Raw genomic sequence first — 21,558 nt, 5'->3', positions numbered from 1 at the left:
GAGGGAACAAGTGAAGAGAACCCCCTTAGGTCTTCCATGAACTGGACTGTCACTGCCTGCTACACCACCACCACTGCTATCATCAACATTCCCACCGCCACTATCACCACACACATCTTCCCATCTCCCATTTCCACCACTAACGCACCACAATACCGAACATCACCATCACCACCGCCACCACAAGAGTAATATGACACGCAGTACACACACACAAGCACACAAACACACACGGGGAGTACTGGTGGAGGGGAGAAGTGGAGGGGGAGGTGGAGAGGGCACTGCAAGAGGTGGCAAGAAGGGTGGAGTAGGAACAGACACCCTAGACACAGACCCAGACAGACAGGCAGGGAGGGAAGCAAGCAGGCAAGCAGGCAGACACACACACACACACACACACACACACACACACACACACACACACACACACACACACACACACACACACACACACACACACACACACACACACTGCCATTATACACATGATACACATTACACTGGGCTCGATAAGCTTAATGAGTATGTGAACTGATCAGAGAGTTTGTAGAGAAGCAAAAAGTAGTCTTTGTTTTGCTCAGCACTCCAGTTTCTGCTCCCGCCGCCGCCACCGCCACCACCACCGCCACCGCCACCACCACCACCACCACCACCATCACCATCACCTCCTCCTGACTCCTACTTCTCTTCTTTTCCTTCTTCATCCTCCTCCTCCTCCTCCTCCTCCTCCTCCTCCTCCTCCTCTTCCTCCTTCTTCGTCTTCTTCTTCTTCTGGTCTTTCACTACTTCCACCAGCTAACTTCTTCGCCAGCAGCATCATCTCCTCCTCTTCCTCCTCCTCCTCCTCCTCCTCCTCCTCTCTTCTTCCGTGTCTTTGTCTACCAATATCTCTGCTCTTACTCTCCCATCTCCACTTCTCCGCATCTTCTTTCCCCTCTTCCACCATCATCACCACCACCACCACCACCACCACCACATAACTACCGCTCCACCACTGCCATCAAATTATCTAACTCTCTCTCTCTCTCTCTCTCTCTCTCTCTCTCTCTCTCTCTCTCTCTCTCTCTCTCTCTCTCTCTCTCTCTCTCTCTCTCTCTCTCTCAGGACATACACCACCACCACCACCACCACCGCCTCAAAATACGTGGAGGATTGGGGAGAGATGGAGGAGAGGGAGGGGAAAAGAGGGGAAGGAGGAGGAGGGCACGGTACAGGTAATAAGAGGAACAGGTGGAGAGAATAAGGAGGAGGAGGAGGAGGAGGAGGAGGAGGAGGAGGAGGAGGAGGAGGAGGAGGAGGAGGAGGAGGAGGAGGAGGGGTGACAAGACCTGAGTCTGACAGGAGTGTAATGACCCTCCTCTGTGATTGGTCGGCTGGAAAGACTCCACCACCCCCACCACAGCCCACCACAGGGAAGGCAGCACCACACCCCACCACAGGGAAGGCAGCACCACACCCCACCACAGGGAAGGCTACACCACTCCACCACACTCCACCACAGTATTACTTTACATAAACACCCCCAACAGCATAGTAAACTTTACCACACACACACACACACACACACACACACACATAGCACCACCATCAGCATCACCACCACAGTCTCCCGCTCATCACCAACCCCCATCCCCCATCACAGCACACAGCAACCCCGTTTTCTTCCCCACCACAACCACCATCTCTAGTTACTCCACTACCCCCTCACTCCCTTTCTCCCCAACCACACATCGCATCTTCCCCTCTTCAGTCACCTCCCTCCTTCACTCCCTTGCTTTAACACTCTTCCCACTCCTCTCACCCACCTTCCCTCTCCCCTCATTCTCTTCCTCTTCCCTCAGTCCCTTCCCTTCACCCTTCTTCTTCCTCCTTTAGTTATCTTCCCATCACCTTGCTTCCCATTACTTCATTTATCTTTCCTACTTTCAGTCTCCTTCCCCTCACCACATATTTCTCCCACCTTCTTCATCTTCCCCCACTTTTCTTCCCCCTCCCTTCACCCCTCTCTCTTTGCCCCCACCCCCCAACACCTTCGCCCCTTACGTCATCGCACTTCAAGCTCGTAAACCACAAAATTCACTGGCCATTTACAAGCTACTACCTCACAGTACTATGTAAAAAAAAAAATAAATAAATAAATAAAAAAAAGGACCCTAGTTAGAAAAAAATGGTTCTATATACATAACTCATTTTATATCGCAAGCAGGTGAACATTCTCACTGATCACCTGCACAAAAACTGTTCGCTCTTCACAGGTAGACAAGGTGCGTCACGCTGCATGATTGAGAGAACACTTCTGGTGATATGCTTCGTCTCCTTTGTAATTAAAGAGTTCATGGGGCTTGTCGGGGGAGGGGAGGAAGAAGTGTTCATGCTTTCGTGGCCAAAGATTCCTCACCAAAGCAAGTTAAAACGCTGGTATTAACCTATGACAGACAAGGTGATTGAGAGAACACTTCTGATATGCTTCGTCTCCCTTGTAATTAGGAGTTCATGGGGTTTATCGAGGGAAGTGTTAAGGTTTTCGTGGCCTTAACACTGCTCACCAACGCAAGACCTTGTGGCGAACGTGGTGGCTATGTTAATATTTCTAGAGATATTTTTCGTATCCTTGTAATTAAGAGTTTGTGGGAGAAGGAAGCATAAAAGATAATCGTCAATCATCGTGGCCACAAACTGCCCTCCCACCCCAATGGAAATTTACAAACTGACAATAATAAATAACTGTGACGAATTACGATAGCACTTCTGGCAATATTTCCGCTATCTCTGCAATTAAGAGTACATGGGAGTAGAAATTATCAAGATTTTCGTCAGTCATCGTGGCCAAAAAAGTTCCTGACTAGTGGAAATGAAGACGTTAGGCTGGTGATGTGGAATTAAAGACGCTGCTAGGCTGGTGATGTGGAATTAAAGACGCTGCTAGGCTGGTGATGTGGAATTAAAGACGCTGCTAGGCTGGTGATGTGGAATTAAAGACGCTGCTAGGCTGGTGATGTGGAATTAAAGACGCTGCTAGGCTGGTGATGTGGAATTAAAGACGCTGCTAGGCTGGTGATGTGGAATTAAAGACGCTAAGCTGGTGATGTGGAATTAAAGACGTTAGGCTGGTGATGTGGAATTAAAGACGCTGCTAGGCTGGTGATGTGGAATTAAAGACGCTGCTAGGCTGGTGATGTGGAATTAAAGACGCTGCTAGGCTGGTGATGTGGAATTAAAGACGCTGCTAGGCTGGTGATGTGGAATTAAAGACGCTGCTAGGCTGGTGATGTGGAATTAAAGACGCTGCTAGGCTGGTGATGTGGAATTAAAGACGCTGCTAGGCTGGTGATGTGGAATTAAAGACGCTAGGCTGGTGATGTGGAATTAAAGACGCTGCTAGGCTGGTGATGTGGAATTAAAGACGCTGCTAGGCTGGTGATGTGGAATTAAAGACGCTAAGCTGGTGATGTGGAATTAAAGACGCTGCTAGGCTGGTGATGTGGAATTAAAGACGCTGCTAGGCTGGTGATGTGGAATTAAAGACGCTGCTAGGCTGGTGATGTGGAATTAAAGACGCTGCTAGGCTGGTGATGTGGAATTAAAGACGCTGCTAGGCTGGTGATGTGGAATTAAAGACGCTGCTAGGCTGGTGATGTGGAATTAAAGACGCTGCTAGGCTGGTGATGTGGAATTAAAGACGCTGCTAGGCTGGTGATGTGGAATTAAAGACGCTGCTAAGCTGGTGATGTGGAATTAAAGACGCTGCTAGGCTGGTGATGTGGAATTAAAGACGCTGCTAGGCTGGTGATGTGGAATTAAAGACGCTGCTAGGCTGGTGATGTGGAATTAAAGACGCTGCCTGGCTGGTGATGTGGAATTAAAGACGCTGCTAGGCTGGTGATGTGGGATTAAAGACGCTGCTAGGCTGGTGATGTGGAATTGAAGACGCTAGCAGTAACAGGACAAAACAGGCCGGTGATATTTTTTGACATCCTAGTAACTGTTCGTAAGTTTGCGTTTAAAAGAACACCAACTTTCATCAACCATCACGACTAAAAGCTCCCCTAGGCAAGTTAAGACGCTGACAAACAGGCACGTTACATACAACACTTGATACTATTTTTGGCATCTTTCAAATTGCAAGTTTTTTTTTTTTTTTTTTTTGGTGGGGAAGAAATACTAACTAAATTTTTTCATCAGTCACCGCATTAGAAACTCCTCCCAAATACAAGTTAAGACGCAGCCTCATCACGGCAACACTCGCGATGCTAGTTTTGGCATCCGTCTAATTGTTCATAAATTTGTTGTAAGAGGAGGAGAAGGAGGGGAAGGAGGAAAACCAGGAGGAAAAGGAGGAGGAAGGAGAAAGAACTACAAACTTCAAAATTTTTCCATCAGTTACCGCACCGCGACAGGAGGAGGAGTCAATTAATAATAATAAAAAAAAGTATATATAAAAAAAATGAATGTCAGAGAGCGGCAGGCAAGTGTAATAAAAAGGCTGATTAAGATAACACTTGTGCTTCTACTCTTGACATCGCGGTGGTCGTTTTGAAGTTTATGAGCAGCGAGGGAAGAACTACAAACTTTATATACAAGTTTCCTTTTTAGGCCGTTCTGTCGCTGCTGCGGTACACGGCCACTGCTCTGCTGAACCTATAAGCAAAGATCCTATCACCCACTGCTTTTGTATTATTTGTAAAGGACCTCAGCCGAACTTCTTGCGCAATCCACCTCTGCGCTTGTGTTTGGACCCTGCATCGCTCAACGTCACCCGTGATAAAAAAAAAAAAAATAAAAATTCACGCTAACCACACAAATTTAACTTCTGACTTTTCCAAAATTTCTGTTCTATCACCCACTCCCTTTGTACATGTAAATTTTCTCAGCCAAACGTCTTGCGCAATCCACTCTTGTGCTGGTGACTCGACCCTGCATTGCTCAACCTGTCAGACGTCAAACTGAGCTGGAATTATAAGTTCACGCCAAGGGTACATAACGCTTAACCTTCATCATCTCTCTATTATTCCTAAATGTGGCAGATCATCCCTCATGCTGTTCAGTGCCTTAGAAACACAATTCATCTGTTTCCTTGATTCCTGAGCCTCAGAATGATACAGCATTCAAGACGGTGAGAGGATACAAAGTCATTTCACCCAGAGAGGTTAGGTTAGGTTATGTTACGTTAGGGTAGGCTCAGAGAAAGATACAGGCCAGCTTCAACCTTCCTCTATTCAGGCAACTCACCGTGCGCGCCACCACAAAAATAGCATGAACATTTGATTTTTATCTAGGTTAGGTTCCAGGAAAGAAACAGGACAGCCTCCACTTTCCTCTAATCAGGCTCAGCAACTCAACAAAAATGACACGGACGCTTTATTTACTTTAATCTGGGCAATGCTAGGCTGGGTCAGGTTCCACGAGAGGTAAAAGGGCGGCATGCACATTCCCTTACAAACGAGCAAGTCATCTCCATGAGAATAACATCAGCATTTTTTTTACTATCTGCTTTCTTCACCAGGAGACTATACAAGTACCGCACCAGGATAAAGCAGCCGAAAACAGGCCCCTCCCCTTGCCCTTCCTGCCCTCCACACCCCCCCCCCAACGGAGCCAGACACCCCCCAGCTGCTGCGCTTACTGCCAAACGAGCCCCTGGAATGTATGTACACACGGATGCAGATGGAAATCCCAACCGGAACAGCGAGGGACAGAGCGGCGGGTGGAGGTGCTCGGGATGGCACGGCTGATGGAGGAGTTAGTGAAGGGAACACCAACAAATGATGAGGGAGCGATGCCGAGTCATAGGAGCATGCACGCCACCAGGATGAGAAGCCAACGAAGCCCCCATGTGACTGATGAATGGCTGCAGTGAACGTTCTCTCCCTTACCAGGCAGCGACAACATGAGGGGCGTCGCGAGGCCCGCCCAGAGCAGCCAGAACAAGGCCGCGTCCGCCCCTGATGACACGCCAGCACAGAGGCAACAGTGAAATATTCTCGTTTTCTTTTCAGCGGTACACCGTGAAACTTCTCTGAAAGTGAAGCGTGTGTTTCTCCCCGGCCATGAACTGCACGCCTCCAGACTAGGGGGGAAAAAGTGTCCTTCAGTTCAAGTGTCGAGCAGCAGGTGAGGCACACGCGGCGATGCGACGATGGGGCAGCGGAACTTGGGTGCTTTGGTGTGGGAGGCTGAGGCGAGGCTGAAACAAGGCTGTGGGATGCCGTAACAGGGGCTTTGTTACATAACTACTACAGCGCAAGCTTGTGTTGTAGTACATGTCCTTAGTGGAGCAGGTAACGGCCGGGAGCCACCACTACAGCACTGCCAGGGTGGAGCAGAGGCGTGTGACGGCAGAGTCAGCCAGGTACACGGTAGAGGGCATCAGGAAGGAAGGCACGGGGATAATGGCGGAAGATCACAGTGCAGTAAATTGGAAGAGGCCTGTGCTGAGCAGCGGCCCAAGCGAGCTGTGTTGATAATAGGTCTTGCATGCATCAAACGGACTCCGGCTCGAATTTTATCACCCAGTTTGCGGCCGCGATATTGGTCAGTATTATACTACTCTCCGGCCATTACCATCTCCCTTGGCTGGCAATATGGCCTGGCTCTGCTCGCCCGCTCCTCACCACACCGCGCCGCAGCCCCCGCCGTGCCTGGCGTGCCTGCCTGCCCGCCGAGACCATTTGTTACAGGCACTAATCTTCTCAACCCTGAAAACTCTCGCCGTGGAAACCCTCGCCTCTTGATTTACGGCCGCGAGGAGCTGTGGGTACTACAACACGCCGCGCCCCGCCGCCTGATGCATGACGTGGCCCTGTGCTACACATCCCAGGGCCTCGTGTGGTGTGCGATGTGGTTCCCGTGACTAATCTCGCGGCCTCGTCCCTACAAGTGGGCCGCCGCGCTCCCTTTGACAAGATCCTGTTCAGCGGGAGAGATTAAGGAAAATAAATGAACTCCTGTATTGTCCACCACTGTCATCATTAGTCTTTTTTCTCCCTTTCTTCTCGGAGCATCCACGAGGGTGACCATTTGTATTTGCGCTCAAGTATTCCAGGAAAGCATGGACTGGATGGCGGGTGAGGGCACAGGGGACGAGGGAGCATGCGTGGCGGCGGCGACGGCTGGCTGGCTGGCTGGCTGGCTGGCTGCCTTGGTGGCTGGCTGGAACTAACGGCTGGTCATGGGGGGTGGGTGGTGTCCCGACACAAACAACACGACACGTGGAGGCACACATCCTGCGCCTGAGGGAAGCCCGACGGGGAGGGGATCGAAGGGTGGGGCCCGGCGTCTGGCAGGGTGGCTGGCTGGTGTCTGGTTGGTTCTGGATGGCTGTGTGGGGGGTGCTGGGTGAGGAGGTGGTTAGGTCAGGCTATCTAGGTGTCTGGGGCTGCCAGCTAATGGGCGTGTGGATGCTTGGATGTCTGGAGTTGTGTTTGGGGTTGGGAAACTCTTTTATTTCCAGCCGTGTGTGGGGGTGTGGCCGTGTCTGGAATTATGTTTGGAGCTGCGCCTGTGTTGTCTTACATCTGACTGTGTTTGTGGCTGCACCTGTGTTGGGGATGGAAAAGTCTTATCTGGGCCTGTGTTTGGAGCTTCAATAGTCTTATTTGCGGCTGTTTTGGGACTGAAAAATCTTGCATGAGGCTGTGGCTATGTTTGGGGATGGTAACTGGGGCTGTGTTTGGGGCTACAGTAGTCGTACCTGAGACTGTCTGGGATTAAAGAACATTTATCTGGGGTTGTGTTTGGGGCTGGGGCTGTGTGGAGATTAGCGTTGTCCTTTCTGGGAATGCGTTTTGCGTGGAGGCTGTTTGGGGCTACATTGTCTTTTTCAGGGCTAGGCTAATCTTGTCTGGGTCAGCAATCAGAAACTAAATAACCTTATCTTGGGCTGCATTTAGGGTTGGGTCGTGTCTGGAGCTGGGAGAAAAGGGGACTGAATGCCCGGGGGTGTCTGGGGCTATTTCTGGCAGACTTTCTGTTTGGGACAGTTTATGGGGCTACGTCTGCCTGTACATTGAAGACTGGGGCTGTGTATCTTAAGGAACTATGTGTCTGGGGGCTGAAAGTGTCTGGGGAAGGAGGTATATACTTAGGGGCTACCTGTCTGCAGTGTATCAGGGTGTATTCAGACCGAGGACTGAGTTTGGTGAGTAAAAATAACGAGGTAATCTATCGTCTGTGTCAAGAAATGTATAGGAACCTGACCTACTTATGTATATTTTGTGCGTTCATGATGTAAGCGATTCTTCTTCTTCTTCTTCTTCTTCTTCTTCTTCTTCTTCTTCTTTTCCTTTGATGTATGTACGGTATTGTGTTCATCTTTTTCGTCTTTTCCTGATTTATGTAACTGCGGATTTTCTTTTTTCTTTTTCTCCCTTGATTTATGTACGATATTCAATTTGTTCTTTTTCTTCTTCATCATCTTCCTTGCACTGATTTATGGACATCATTCAGGGCGTTCTCTTCCTTCTGTTTCTCCTGATTTATGTACGTGTGTTCTTCTTCTTTCCCCTAAATTATGTTAGGTATTTAGTGTTATTTTTTTCCGCTCCTTTCTTCTTCTTGTTCTTCCTTTTTCCTGATTTATGTACGGTATTGTGTGTTCTCTTTCTTCTTCGTTTACTCCTTGTTCTTCTTCTTTCCCCTAAATTATGTAAACTACTTAGCGTGTTCTTTTTTCTTTTCTTGTTCTTGTTCTTCCTTCCCCCGATTGATGTAAGGGATCGTGTGTTCCTTTCTCTCTTCTTCCCTCTCTCCCTGATTTATGTACAATACTCGAGTGCTGTTCTTCTTGGTCTTGTTCTTCTCTTAAATTTAAGTAAAGTATTTAGTGTCCCTTTTCTTTCCTTCTTATTTCCCTTTGATTTGTGTGTACGGTATTGTGTTCTTCCTTTCTTCTTCCTTCTCTAACTGGTTTCTGTAGGGTGGTGAGCGTGACCATTTCCTGGCACGCTCCTCCCACACTGGTTCCCTCTATGGCTTCAACTATTCCCCGAAGACCGCGTGTTTGTACCACCTCGCCCCGTTTTTTGCCGCGTGTCAACTTAACGGATTGGGAATGTTACAATTGGAGTTATACCTCTCTCTCTCTCTCTCTCTCTCTCTCTCTCTCTCTCTCTCTCTCTCTCTCTCTCTCTCTCTCTCTCTCTGCGGTGTTAAGTTAATCTCCCACTCAATCACTCCTTGACTTTATTACGTTCAATCTGTTGCTTTTGATTCATCCGGTACTGCAGTAATTTCTGTCTTGCATGCTTGCTTCCCTGAGTCTTGTGGCTACATAAGTGCTGGGAAAGTTACTTAAAATCTCGCACGATACAAACTTTGCTATCTTTTTAAGTGTCTAACGAAGCAAATATTTCAGTAAGCGCTGGAAAAGTTACTTAGAAATTTCGTATGACACCTAAACTTTCCTATTTTTTTAAGTACGAGTATCTAAGTATAGTAAATATTTCGTTTATTTTTCGTCATCGTCGTCGTCATTATTACTTTCTTCTTTTACATACGAGTATGTAAGTGATTTGTAAAGCATGACACTCAAACTTTGCCATTTGTGAAGTACAAGTTTCTTAGTATAGCAAATATTTTGGTTATCATCATCATCATCATCATCATCATCATCATCATCATCATCATCATCATCGTCGTCGTCGTCATTTTCTTTTTCCTCTTCCTCAGCACATGTAAGTAATCTGTTAAGTGAAAGTTAAATATCTTACCGAGAGACTGAAGAAAAGTGCAATGTTTGAAAATTTTCGTTTGGCAAGTAGAAAATCATCACTTTTTTTTTTTTTACTTTTTTCTCCTGAAGGTGCGGGTCTCGGGGGGGGGGGTGTAGCTGTGAGGGTGCGTGCCCAGGGGCGGGGGCTGGTGTCTGAGTGTCTGGGGCTCAGCAAGTACCGGCAGCTGAGTCAGGTCCAGCTCCAGCAACTCCCCCAGCCTCACCCCCCACCATGACTCCACCCCCAACTCCACACCCAACCAGCCCCCGTCCCGCCCCCGCCCCCACACGGTGCCTGGCGCTAACCTGTCCTCCCCTTCCCCCTACCCCTCCTTAACGGCAGCCACGCCAAGCCACGCCACGCCATGACACAACCACGCAGCAAATTTTAGCCCGTATTAAAGGAACGTTTTGCCCTCTCAATCACCACGACTACTTTCAAAGGCCACAGAGATGATTAGCCGGGTTCTCACGAGTGTTTTTTTTTTTTTCCCTCCCCTGTTCACAATGTAGAAGTCTGGCACTAAAATCATAGAAGCATCTTTAAAAACCCGTGTAATTTCAACTACAGCCTCTGGAATTAGCGGTGGTGCTAGATAGAAATGTTACAAAATATTGGGTAAACGCTTCTACGCTTTACTTCTACTGCTTTCAAAAGGCTCTAGTTGAAGTGGCACGGATTCTTACGGACTTTTTTTTTTTTTTTGGTTCTAATGACAGACTGACGAGTTTTCTACATTACTAACAGGCGAAACACTTGAGAAACCAGCTATTCATCTCTGTGGCCTTTGAAAACAGTCGTGGCGATCAAGAGAATAAGGAATTTCAGAATACGGATCAAAATATCACTAGCGGTTGGTTACACGGTCTCAGCCTGATGCAGTTTGTCAGAGTGCGTTGCGAGGCGGCGGATTGGCTCAAATAGCACCTCGGTTCTCTTTGGCGTCTTTCTCCCTGCCCAAATGTATCGTGGGTGATGTATGGTCAGTGTAAGGATTTCCATTTTAATTGCAAGGCGGCGGGTTGTAAAAGGGAGCGTCAGTCAGCCAGCTCTTTCTTCCCCCAATCTCTTCCCCGCCCCATCCCACTCCACCACCACCACCACTACTACCACCACTACCACCAGCGCCGCCCCACTGCATATATTTCTCTCTCCTTCGTGAGCTTGATTTCGTAATGAGAGTCTGTACTTTTCACATCGTTGCTTTTGTGTTTATTTGATTTTGGCTTTATGTTTTGATTTTTTTTTTATTTATTTATTTATTTATTTATTTATTTATCTATTTTATTATTTTTTTGTTATTTTTTTCGTTTTTATCTTACTCTTCCGACTTATTTTTTTTTGTATTGCTGACGTGGAATGAAAAAAAAAATTACTACTTCCTTCATCTAACCATCCATGCATCCATCCATCCATCCACGCAAGCACAAACACGTCCCTGCTCTTACCACTTGTCACATCTACACACCTGACCACCATCAGCACCACCACCACCACCACCACCACCACATCACAATCCGTGGCATGATTCTCCTTTAATCTCTCGAATATGTGAAAATCTTTATGTGTATCATCTGAAGGCTAATATATGTACACCGTAACCCTCCTCCCTCACACACACACACAGACACACACACCTTATATCCTTACCCTCTCCCCTCCCAACACACACAGACACATAAGAGAGAAGAAGAAGAAGAAGAAGAAGGAGGAAAACATCAGAGCAATAATGATACTCCTGGACATCAACTCACCTCCCTTCCTTTCTTCCTTTCTCCAACACTCCCTCCTTCTCTTCCCCATGTTCCCCCTTCAATAAACTTCCCCACACACCTAGTAACACCCGCCCATTCTCTATTACCTCAAGCATCCCACCACCACCACCACCACCACTACTAACAGCCGAGCCATAGATCACCGCAAGTGTCTCTCATGTTATGATTCTTCAGCTGTTGGGACACGAGTCTTATCTTACCTTCAGGGACACAGATTAGGTGCCCTTGAGAGAGAGAGAGAGAGAGAGAGAGAGAGAGAGAGAGAGAGAGAGAGAGAGAGAGAGAGAGAGAGAGAGAGAGAGAGAGAGAGAGAGAGAGAGAGAGAGAGAGAGAGAGAGAGAGAGAGAGAATCAGTAAATTAAGGTTCAGGCAAATATACCAGTAACTCTTTCTTCAACCTCCCCCTTGTTCCAGAATATCCTTAAGTGAGTGGATGAGTGGGTGGAGGGAGAATGGAGGGGAGACGGGCGAGTGAGTGAGTGGGTGGGGGGAAGATTGAGAGTGGGTATGGGAGGAGGATGATTGAGGGGGAGGAGGTACTGGGGGAAGGGTATGATTGGTGGTGGTGGTGGTGGTGGTGGTGGTGAGAGAGGGTGGAGGAGGGCGCGGGTGTGGGTGGAAGGGGCATGATTGAAGGTGTGGGTGGACAGGGCAGTAACTGGTCTAAAACTTGCACCCGGAACTTGTAACGACCCACCCACCCACCCACTTTGAGAGAGAGAGAGAGAGAGAGAGAGAGAGAGAGAGAGAGAGAGAGAGAGAGAGAGAGAGCACATGGCTTCAAAGAATTTAATGATATTTAGGTGATGTGAACTAAATCTGTGAGAGAGAGAGAGAGAGAGAGAGAGAGAGAGAGAGAGAGAGAGAGAGAGAGAGAGAGAGAGAGAGAGAGAGAGAGAGAGAGAGAGAGAGAGAGAGCACATGGCTTCAAAGAATTTAATGATATTTAGGTGATGTGAAACTAAATCTGTGAGAGAGGAGAGAGAGAGGAGAGAGAGAGAGAGAGAGAGAGAGAGAGAGAGAGAGAGAGAGAGAGAGAGAGAGAGAGAGAGAGAGAGAGAGAGAGAGAGAGAGAGAGAGAGGAGAGAGGAGAGAGAGAGAGAGAGAGAACTACCATCAAACTGTCAACAAAATAGATGAAATACAAACACCAAATAATAATAATAATAATAATAATAATAATAATAATAATAATAATAATAATAATAATAATACGACACCTGCTTCATTTTTCCTTTTTTTCCCCTTAAGAGTGAAGTAGTAACTCTTCCCTAGCGGGATTCCCAACCTTCTGTCCCTGGCATATTGGTTCCCGGTTCACCACACACACATACACAAGAAACTGTACGCATGCTGTTTGCTGTAGTAGTTATGATGATGATGATGATGATGATGATGATGATGGTGGTGGTGGTGGTGGTGGTGGTAGTAGTAGTAGTAGTAGTAGTAGTAGTAGTAGTAGTAGTAGTAGTAGTAGTAGTAGTAGTAGTAGTAGTAGTAGTAGTAGTAGTAGTAGTAGTAGTAGTAGTAGATAATGATAGTGAGATGATGAAGGATGATGGTGTGATGAGTATTATAAATGAAAGGCAAAGATGAAAGATGATGAAGATGAAGAATGAAGAAAATGATGATGATGATGATGATGATGATGATGATGATGATGATAATAGTAATAACAGTAATAATAATAATAATAATAATAATAATAATAATAATAATAATAATAATAATAATAATAATAATGATAATAATAATAACTAAAACCAGAGCAGACTTTGGTCGGCCTTGACTGCCATAATAATAATAATAATAATAATAATAATAATAATAATAATAATAATAATAATAATAATAATAATAATAATGATCCACGACGAAAGCGGACATCATTATCATCAGCCTTATCATTATTCATTATTATAGGTTACTCATCAGTTTTACCACTTATTATTATTTGCTAGTAGTATGATTTTTTTTCTCCCTCTCTCAGTCTCTCCGGCAAGCACAAAAAATCATTCTTTCCTCCTGCAATCACCTGCTACTTTTAGGACTTGCTAATCACTTTAAAAATTTGATATTCTTACAACAACATCCTTCACACACCAACATACTCCAAAGCACAACAGGCAGACAGACAACCACCTAAGTACACAGTCACAAGTACAACATAGACACATTTCACACCCACTTCTACTGTCTCCTGTTTTCTCTCACACGTAAGCCCTCTAATCCACTGACATTCTCCCCAGAACACTCAACTTCTCATAGATTTTTAGGTTGGAGTACAGTTATAATCACCAACATTCACATATCATATCCCCTTCCACTGTGTTTTGCATTGTCTATTAATCTTGAGTCTCTAATTCACTGGTAGTCTCCTTAGAAAACCAAACAAGTCATGGATTCCTGGTACATCAGCGTATAGTCATCTTCACCCTCATTCCTGCAGTGTTTTGTGCTTTCTCTTCACCTCAAGTCCCCTAATTCACTGACCGTCTCCCTAGAAAACTCAGTAGATTATAGATTCCCCACAGCCAATCTCCACACAAGTCATAGATTCCTGGTATAGGGAGAGAGGGGAGCAGCAGAATCTGAGGCAAAAGGCAAGGCACAGAGAAGTAAGTGAATGCCAAGGGTTACTCTTTATCTCCTGACCACGAACAACACACAGACATTAGGGTAACGTGAGAAAGCACTATTTGCCATCACCTGTCAGGAAGTCGATGCTTTACGGTCAATTTATGTCCATTTTTACGAGCCAGGGCTTTAACTCTTACCCCCGACCACCTCCTCTCGCCTCCACTCCTTCCCAACCCAACCCCACCCACCACCCCACCCCAGTTAAGGAGGGAAGACACCCCCATGCCTTCCCCCCACACTACAGTACCGCAACCCATTCCTCCATTCTATACCCCTTATGAGAGAGAGAGAGAGAGAGAGAGAGAGAGAGAGAGAGAGAGAGAGAGAGAGAGAGAGAGAGAGAGAGAGAGAGAGAGAGAGAGAGAGAGAGAGAGAGAGAGAGAGAGAGAGAGAGAGAGAGAGAGAGAGAGAGAGAGAGAGAGAGACTGGAGTGGTGACAGAATCTCAAAAAATAGGAATGACCACATTTTTGGCAGGCCACAGAAACATGTAGTGTATGTGGAGCAAAAACTTGCAGTTGGGGAAGAGGAGGAGGAGAAGTACATCTCAAGAATAGGAGAATAAAAGGATAATAGTAGAAGGAAGAGAAAATAGAAGAATAAGAAGGATGAGGAGACCAGTTACACAGGTAGGAGGAGCAGAGGAGGAGAGGAATAATGAGGACAAGGAGGGCTAAGGAGGCAAAAAAACAGACTACTACTAGTAAGAAAAAATCTGGGAGAAGAAAGTAAGAGGGATGAGAAGATAGAAGTTAATGAGGGTCCACACAAACCACAGCAGCAAACCTCCATCAAATTTGACCATTTCCTTCATTCATGTGGCCAATGTTGTGGTTAAGCCTTGCCCTCTGCTCCACCCTCCTCTCTCCTTCCCTTCTTCCTTTCCTTCTCCTTTCTTACCTCCCTTCTTTCTTCTCTTTCTTTATCTCTTTTTCTTTCCTTCTTACCTACCTTTCCTTTCTACCTTCTTCTTTCTTTCCTTTATTTCTTCTCTTTTCCTTCCTTCCTCACTCCTTCTGTTTCTTTCCTTCCTACCTTCTCCATCAACTTCCTTTCTTCTTTACTTTTCTATCTTCTTGAATACTTTCCTTCCTCTCTTCCTACACTCTCCATTACCTCCCTCCCTCCCTTCCTTCCTTCTCAAACCTTATCCTCTATTCTACTCTTCCTCCCACCTTCCTTTCCTTTCTTTTCCTTCCAGCTTTCTCCATTACCTCTGTCCCTCTCACCCTCCCTCCCTTCATCCCCTATTACCTGTCACCTCCCCATCTTTGCCCAACACCCAGCACCAACAAGGAGTAAGAAAGTCACAAGAGAGGATATATCAGCATCATAACCATCTTGAAGTCCACTAAGAGGCAAAGTAATTCCCTGAACAACCTCCTGACTTCAACTCTTCCATGTATGTACTGGTTAGGTTAGGTTATCTGGTCGTTGCACAAAAATAAAAGAGGAGAAATGGAAGAGAGAAATTGAGAGGAAAGAAGAGGAAACAAGACAAAGCCTCCTAACATCCACACATCTGTTTATGTGGTTATTGCATAAAAAAAAAAGAAAGAAGAGGAGGAGAAATACAAGAGAGAAACTGAGAGGATAGAACAGAAAATGAGACAAAAATTTGGAGGTTATAAATGGAGATGTTTAAGCTGATACAACATACTGGCTTAGTCCCCATCATGCAGAGCTTGACTATTTAATTTCCCTTCGATAAAAATACTGTCTCAACCCCACAAAGTAAAACAAGAACATTTGATTTCCTCCATCTTTAAAAAAAATATTAAAACAGTGAAAAGTAATAAATGTAAAGATGACTACGGACTGCACAGAAAGCATGCAATTACTAACAAGAGAGTTAATGAAGCAAAACAAGAACACTTAATCTCCTCCCTCATATTACGAATGATAAATAATAATTGTTAACGTGATCATAGACTGCACTGGAACCATACAATTAAGACAGTAGTCAATGTGTGTATTTAAGACCCAAATATACTGTACATATTTATATATGCATACGTAGTTTACCTCCCTACATTACTGGTGAAAAAAAATTTACAACATATGACTTAGTGTACAGTGAATTAGTGTAAGTGTAAGGAATGCAGTACAATGTGCACTCTCTTTCTCATGTAATGTTTTCATGAAGGACTGATATTCCCTCCCACTTGCAGACACTGTGGTTGTGGTGGTGGTGGTGGTGGTGGGGGTAGAAGAGGTGGGGGTAATAGTGGTGGTGGCAGGAGTAGGTATTGGCAGTGCTGGTAGTGGTGGTGGTGGTAGTGGTAGTGGTAATAATGATAATGATTATATTTACTGTTACGACATAAAAAAATATAATAAATAAATGGATAAGTAAATAAATAAATAAATAAAATGCAGCAAGCTCATTTTGTCTGAGGTGAGCCTGGACTGTATTGGCTCTCTTGAGGTTATGTTCAGACAGGTTTCCAGGTATGAAAAACATATTGTCTGGAGAGGCATATGCCCCCACCCCTCCCCAGGCACCAGGCAGCAGACCAGCCTCTATCCCTGCTGCACTCACCACGCACCACCACACCACCACACCAGCACCACAAGCTGCAACTCTCCTCCCATTGTCTCATGTGTCTCTAGAAAATACCTGTGCAATGTTCAAGACTGGGTGCTTCTATATAAATGTGACTTGTGGCCTTAAAGAGATGTCTGCTTTAGCTTTTCTCTCTCAGCAGTCACCAAATGTGATGTCCTTCCTCTACACAGCAGCATTCCTCTCTCAGACCAGACGTACAAGTGATTTACTGGGTCATGAATGAATCATTTAAATTCCGATTTGTTCTGTGATAGCAGTTCAACTTTCGACTTGGTGACAAAATTAATAAAATACATTGATTCAGTTTCTTTGATTCTCTTGATAAGACTTTAAAAACAACAAAATTCATTTTTATAAACATCACCTATCAATTTTTATAAACACCATCTATCTACTTATCTATTTGCCATGCTGACACACCCCATGAAGGAAATTAGCTGAGACAAGCACCCCCCCCCCACACACAAACACACACACACACACACACACACACACACACACACACACACACACACACACACACACACACACACACACACACACTACCTCAAATCTTAACCTGCAGGTTTCTATACAGGAGAGGACCCTCCCTCATCAACACTGTGTGGATTAGATGTGAGGCAAATCTAATTCTCTCCGCATCAAAGAACAACAGCAAGACAATTCTCCCTCTCAAGTTTGTGTTAAATTATATAAAAGCCTTATTCTATTTCCCTCCTGTTCTCCCAAACATGCCTTAGTAGCACTCATTAGTAAATAAAAAAACAGATAACCTTACTAGAGATCAATTTATAATCAGATATCCGTTCTCATGTATTATCATCCCTTTACATAATAAACAGAACTCCTAGTATTTGTTCATCCCTTTACTCTCACTTTTCCCTTTGAATGATCCTCTCTCACAGCCAAGGAGGGATACCAATGTGGCTGAATACATCCTGTGAGTCAGGCCACCACAGCAGGAACTGTACAAGTCATTCACAAACATGCCCACTCATATTAACACCAGTGGCACTAAGATTCAATCTTTCTTAGTACTTATCATCACAATCATCACACTGGGAATCTACACACACACACACACATAATTTAGTGATGGCTATAGAACATTCAACTTTATGCTCCTCTTTATCATTTGCCAACACCAAGGCAGTGGTTATAGCTCAATTGGCAGTGAGTTGTTGGGTTAGATTCCTGCCCACTTCCTTTCATGGCTACCCCTTAGCTTAAAGTCTCAGCGCTTCAATACACAAGGCATCACGCTCGTTTGTAAAGGTTATGAAGTTTAATAAAGAGAAAATTTAAGTAATTCCAGTAAGGATCAAGCCCCTGCTATGTAAAAGAAAGCAGTAACAAGAAAAAAAAAGACCTAAGAACATCTGCATTACCGAGAAACAACAGATGTTGATGAAGAAAGCTGCATAATAGAGGAACTATCAACCTCAATTAAGCACCTCCTAGGCCACAGTGACCTCAATGTGCTGACTGGTAAGATGTTGTGCACCATAAAGTGTTGTCCTGTCAGGGGTTCAAATCCAAGCCACTTCCTCTCACAGTTCAACATCTCAGACCAATCTCTACATTACAGTACACAAAGCATTACACAGTGAAAGTGCATCCAATAAACTGTCTTCCTTTACTTCTTTCCTCTTTCAGTACAATGCAACATGCACTGTAAAAGGCATCCTTCCCTCTGCTAACACCAGTCCTCACAACACACCAGAGCCCCATCCCCTCTTACCTCAGCACTCTCCCTCGGCTGGACAGTCAGGTGCACTTACCTGGAAAATAGAGAGAAGGGAAATGAGCATCCATGACAAGGCAGTCCAACTTTATCTTTCATCAAGACAAGTGTGAAATATTGTCTTACAAGGGGTTTCTGCAGCCAGGAGTGTGTGTGTGTGTGTGTGTGTGTGTGTGTGTGTGTGTGTGTGTGTGTGTGTGTGTGTGTGTGTGTGTGTGTGTGTGTGTGTGTGTGTGTGTGTGTGTGTGTGTGTGTGTGTGTGAGGTTATAATAATAATCCTCCCTGCTGAGCAGCATTACTGCATCAAGTTTTGCCAGAAGCTTGGTGGTACCCAAGCTGAAGCAACTGGTTACATTCAGCAGCTTTTTGGCATCAATGCCATGATGGTTAAGCTGACTAAAGAATGATTAACCAGTTTAAATGCCATGATGGTTAAGCTGACTAAAGAATGGTTAACCAGTTTAAAGATCACCAAACTTGGAATGACCACACAGCATTCCTGCAGCTAACCAATAGTCTATGCGTCAACAGTTCAAAAAGTGATCTTGGAAGATTGCCATAAAAAAAACAGTCCATGATGCTGGAACTGGCAATGGTTTTGTATGTCATTTTTATGGAAGCTGCTTCCACATGAGTAGCAATGACTCCCCCTCAAGGCTACACAGGACACACTGGCAGGCAACAAAACTAAAGCACAAGTCATCAGCCTCCCCAGTCCAAGCGAGCAAAGTAGCTGAGGATCAAAGTCAAAATGGTACTGCTTGGTTTTGTTTTCTTATTATTGCAGCATTGAACATCATGAATGCACACCAGAAGACCAAAGCAATAACAAACAGTATCAAAAGATTTTACATCATCCTTGTGATGGAGTTTAGCAGAAGAGACCAAATCTTTGAGAGTCATGTAACTACATGCTGCATTATGACAGTTCCCCAGCAACCTGGCCCATTCTTTGGACCTATTACAGGATTTCTCAGCCAAGCACCATATTCCTCAGATTTGCCAGGCTCAATAAACTGCAGGAATGGCTTCTCCTGCTCTGAGTCCATTCACCAACCTGAAGATGTCACTACAAGCATCCCAACTTGAGGGTTCTGAGTACAACATGAAGCATGACACTGCTGCTGCATACAAAACTGAACTTCCACCAATTTTTCAAATGATAGATTGTGTGTCTGTGTAGTTGTAAGGGACCTACTCTGAAGGACACTATAGCTATAATCCAAAGGGTAAATCAGGCACTTTTTTTTTCTAAGACTAGATTAACTTCCAAAAGACTTCACATACATCTTTTCAGCCAAACACAACTTCTATAAATGTTAGTGCTTTTAATAACAATCTTACAGAAGTTGTGTGTGTGTGCATGAGCATTTGCATGAACGCATGCCTCACCTGGGTAGTCTGTGATGTCTGGCAGGGTGTCACCGTCCTCACTCATGTAACCTGGAGGGGGGGACTCAGTCGGGGGGAAGGTGGGGGGTGGCTCCATGGTTGGGGCCACGTCCAGAGAGGTTGAGTCGCCACTCACACTGTCGGTGGTGAGGTCGGCCAGAGAGCCCAGGTCCTCCTCTGAGCCTGGGCTTGAACTGCCCACACCCCCACCTCCACCCCCACCCCCCCCACCCACACTGTTGCTGCTGCCGCTGCTGCTGCTACCGCTGCCCCGGGGCACCAAGATGGCTGGCAACGCTGCAGGAGTAAACAAACAACATAGGTTATATACAACACTTTCACACTCACACACCTGATACATCAACATTTACACAAGTTTACAATGTTGACAAAAATTTTAAATCATCACAATGAAGTTTTATGTCTTTTCAAATCACCCTTTCTTTTTCAAGACTGTCATGTCCTCAGTCACACCCACAGTGTTCCATGAAAACCAAACCATGTTAGATAGGACAAGCTGCTGCCATCAGGAGCACATCCCTGCTGACAACACTGCTCAGAGGGCCAGGGGTCATAATGGTTGCATTCCTGACATCCTAGACGGCCTTCCACACAACCTCCAAGTCAATGCAATACTGTGTGCTAGGCAAAGTAAGGACACCTGCCTTCATACACAATAAATTCCTAACTGTATTCAGGAGATACCTTCTTCACTACTCTGATAAGGTATTTTCTCAACATCACTCAACTTAGTTCAACAGAAAATGCAGTGACTGACATTACCTCCTGAAAACAATGAAATGATGAAATGACATGGAAATTAGACCAAATAACTCTTGGTGTGTCTACTGTATAAATTCTGAAGCAAGTGGTGACTGGTGAAAACCAATTCTGGACCCTTCTGAGGCAACATAATGAAGGCAAAGTAGTGGGTAAGCTCTGCCTCATCTCCTCAGTGATGGACTCTCCCCTGCTGAGCTTCAAGGATGAAAAACAGGTAATGTGCAGACAAGTCCATCGACACCACACAAACAGTAAGCCATGAGGAGGGGAAAAAAGGGGATGTTCAAGGCCCATCGTCTCCTTTGCAACCAAAATGCCAAATCTGCTGGCAAAAAAAGTTGTCCTTCACAGCGTGTGTGTTGGCAGCTTACGTCATGTGACTACTTCACTCCGATACAAGGCAACACCCAAGGCAACAAAATCTCAACACTGCAACATGATACAAGACAATACCCAGAGCAATAAAACTTAACCACTGCACCACAACACGACAACACCCAACGCAACAAAATCTAACCAACATAACAAGAGACAGCACTCAATGCAACAATATCTAACCACTGCACCACAACACCAGACAACACTCAAGATCCAAGTGTTGTAATTGCTCTAGTAAAGTATTCTTCAGGTGGCATCTAGAACTGATTGTCTTCCTCTATACAGCTTCTACACTTGAGACACAATCATGAGGGGAACCCTAAGCCACAACATAAAACTAATCTTAATGGTTGGAACCTTAACTTTAATCTACCGAGCTCCTTATTCTTGTTTTGTAGGTGATGGTGATCTCTGAAATTTTCCCTGATATTTGCTCAGCCATACACTGCTCTCACTGTGTATACGAAAGAAAGCACTTAAAAAGAGCTGCCAATAGAAAGCTCACACGGACAGTTTGCCAGATCTACTTCATCAGACATTTATCTTTACCTTTACACAGCACTTGAA

General features: G+C 45.2%; 1 protein-coding gene across 3 annotated transcripts in view; it reads right to left on the bottom strand.

Moving 5' to 3' along the window:
* Positions 1 to 21,558, bottom strand: part of LOC135104781 (mothers against decapentaplegic homolog 3-like) — an 82,697-nt gene that overhangs the window by 43,832 nt on the left and 17,307 nt on the right. For all 3 annotated transcript variants that reach the window (XM_064012366.1, XM_064012367.1, XM_064012369.1), the window contains exon 3: positions 19,831 to 20,127. In XM_064012366.1, coding sequence (XP_063868436.1) covers positions 19,831 to 20,127 — 297 coding nt within the window. The remainder of the gene's footprint in view (positions 1 to 19,830; positions 20,128 to 21,558) is intronic.

This window comes from Scylla paramamosain, chromosome 11, assembly GCF_035594125.1.
Source record: "Scylla paramamosain isolate STU-SP2022 chromosome 11, ASM3559412v1, whole genome shotgun sequence".
Taxonomy (NCBI): domain Eukaryota; kingdom Metazoa; phylum Arthropoda; class Malacostraca; order Decapoda; family Portunidae; genus Scylla; species Scylla paramamosain.
The sequence above is the reverse complement of the archived record's forward strand: the minus strand, read 5'-3'. Positions and strand labels throughout refer to the sequence as shown.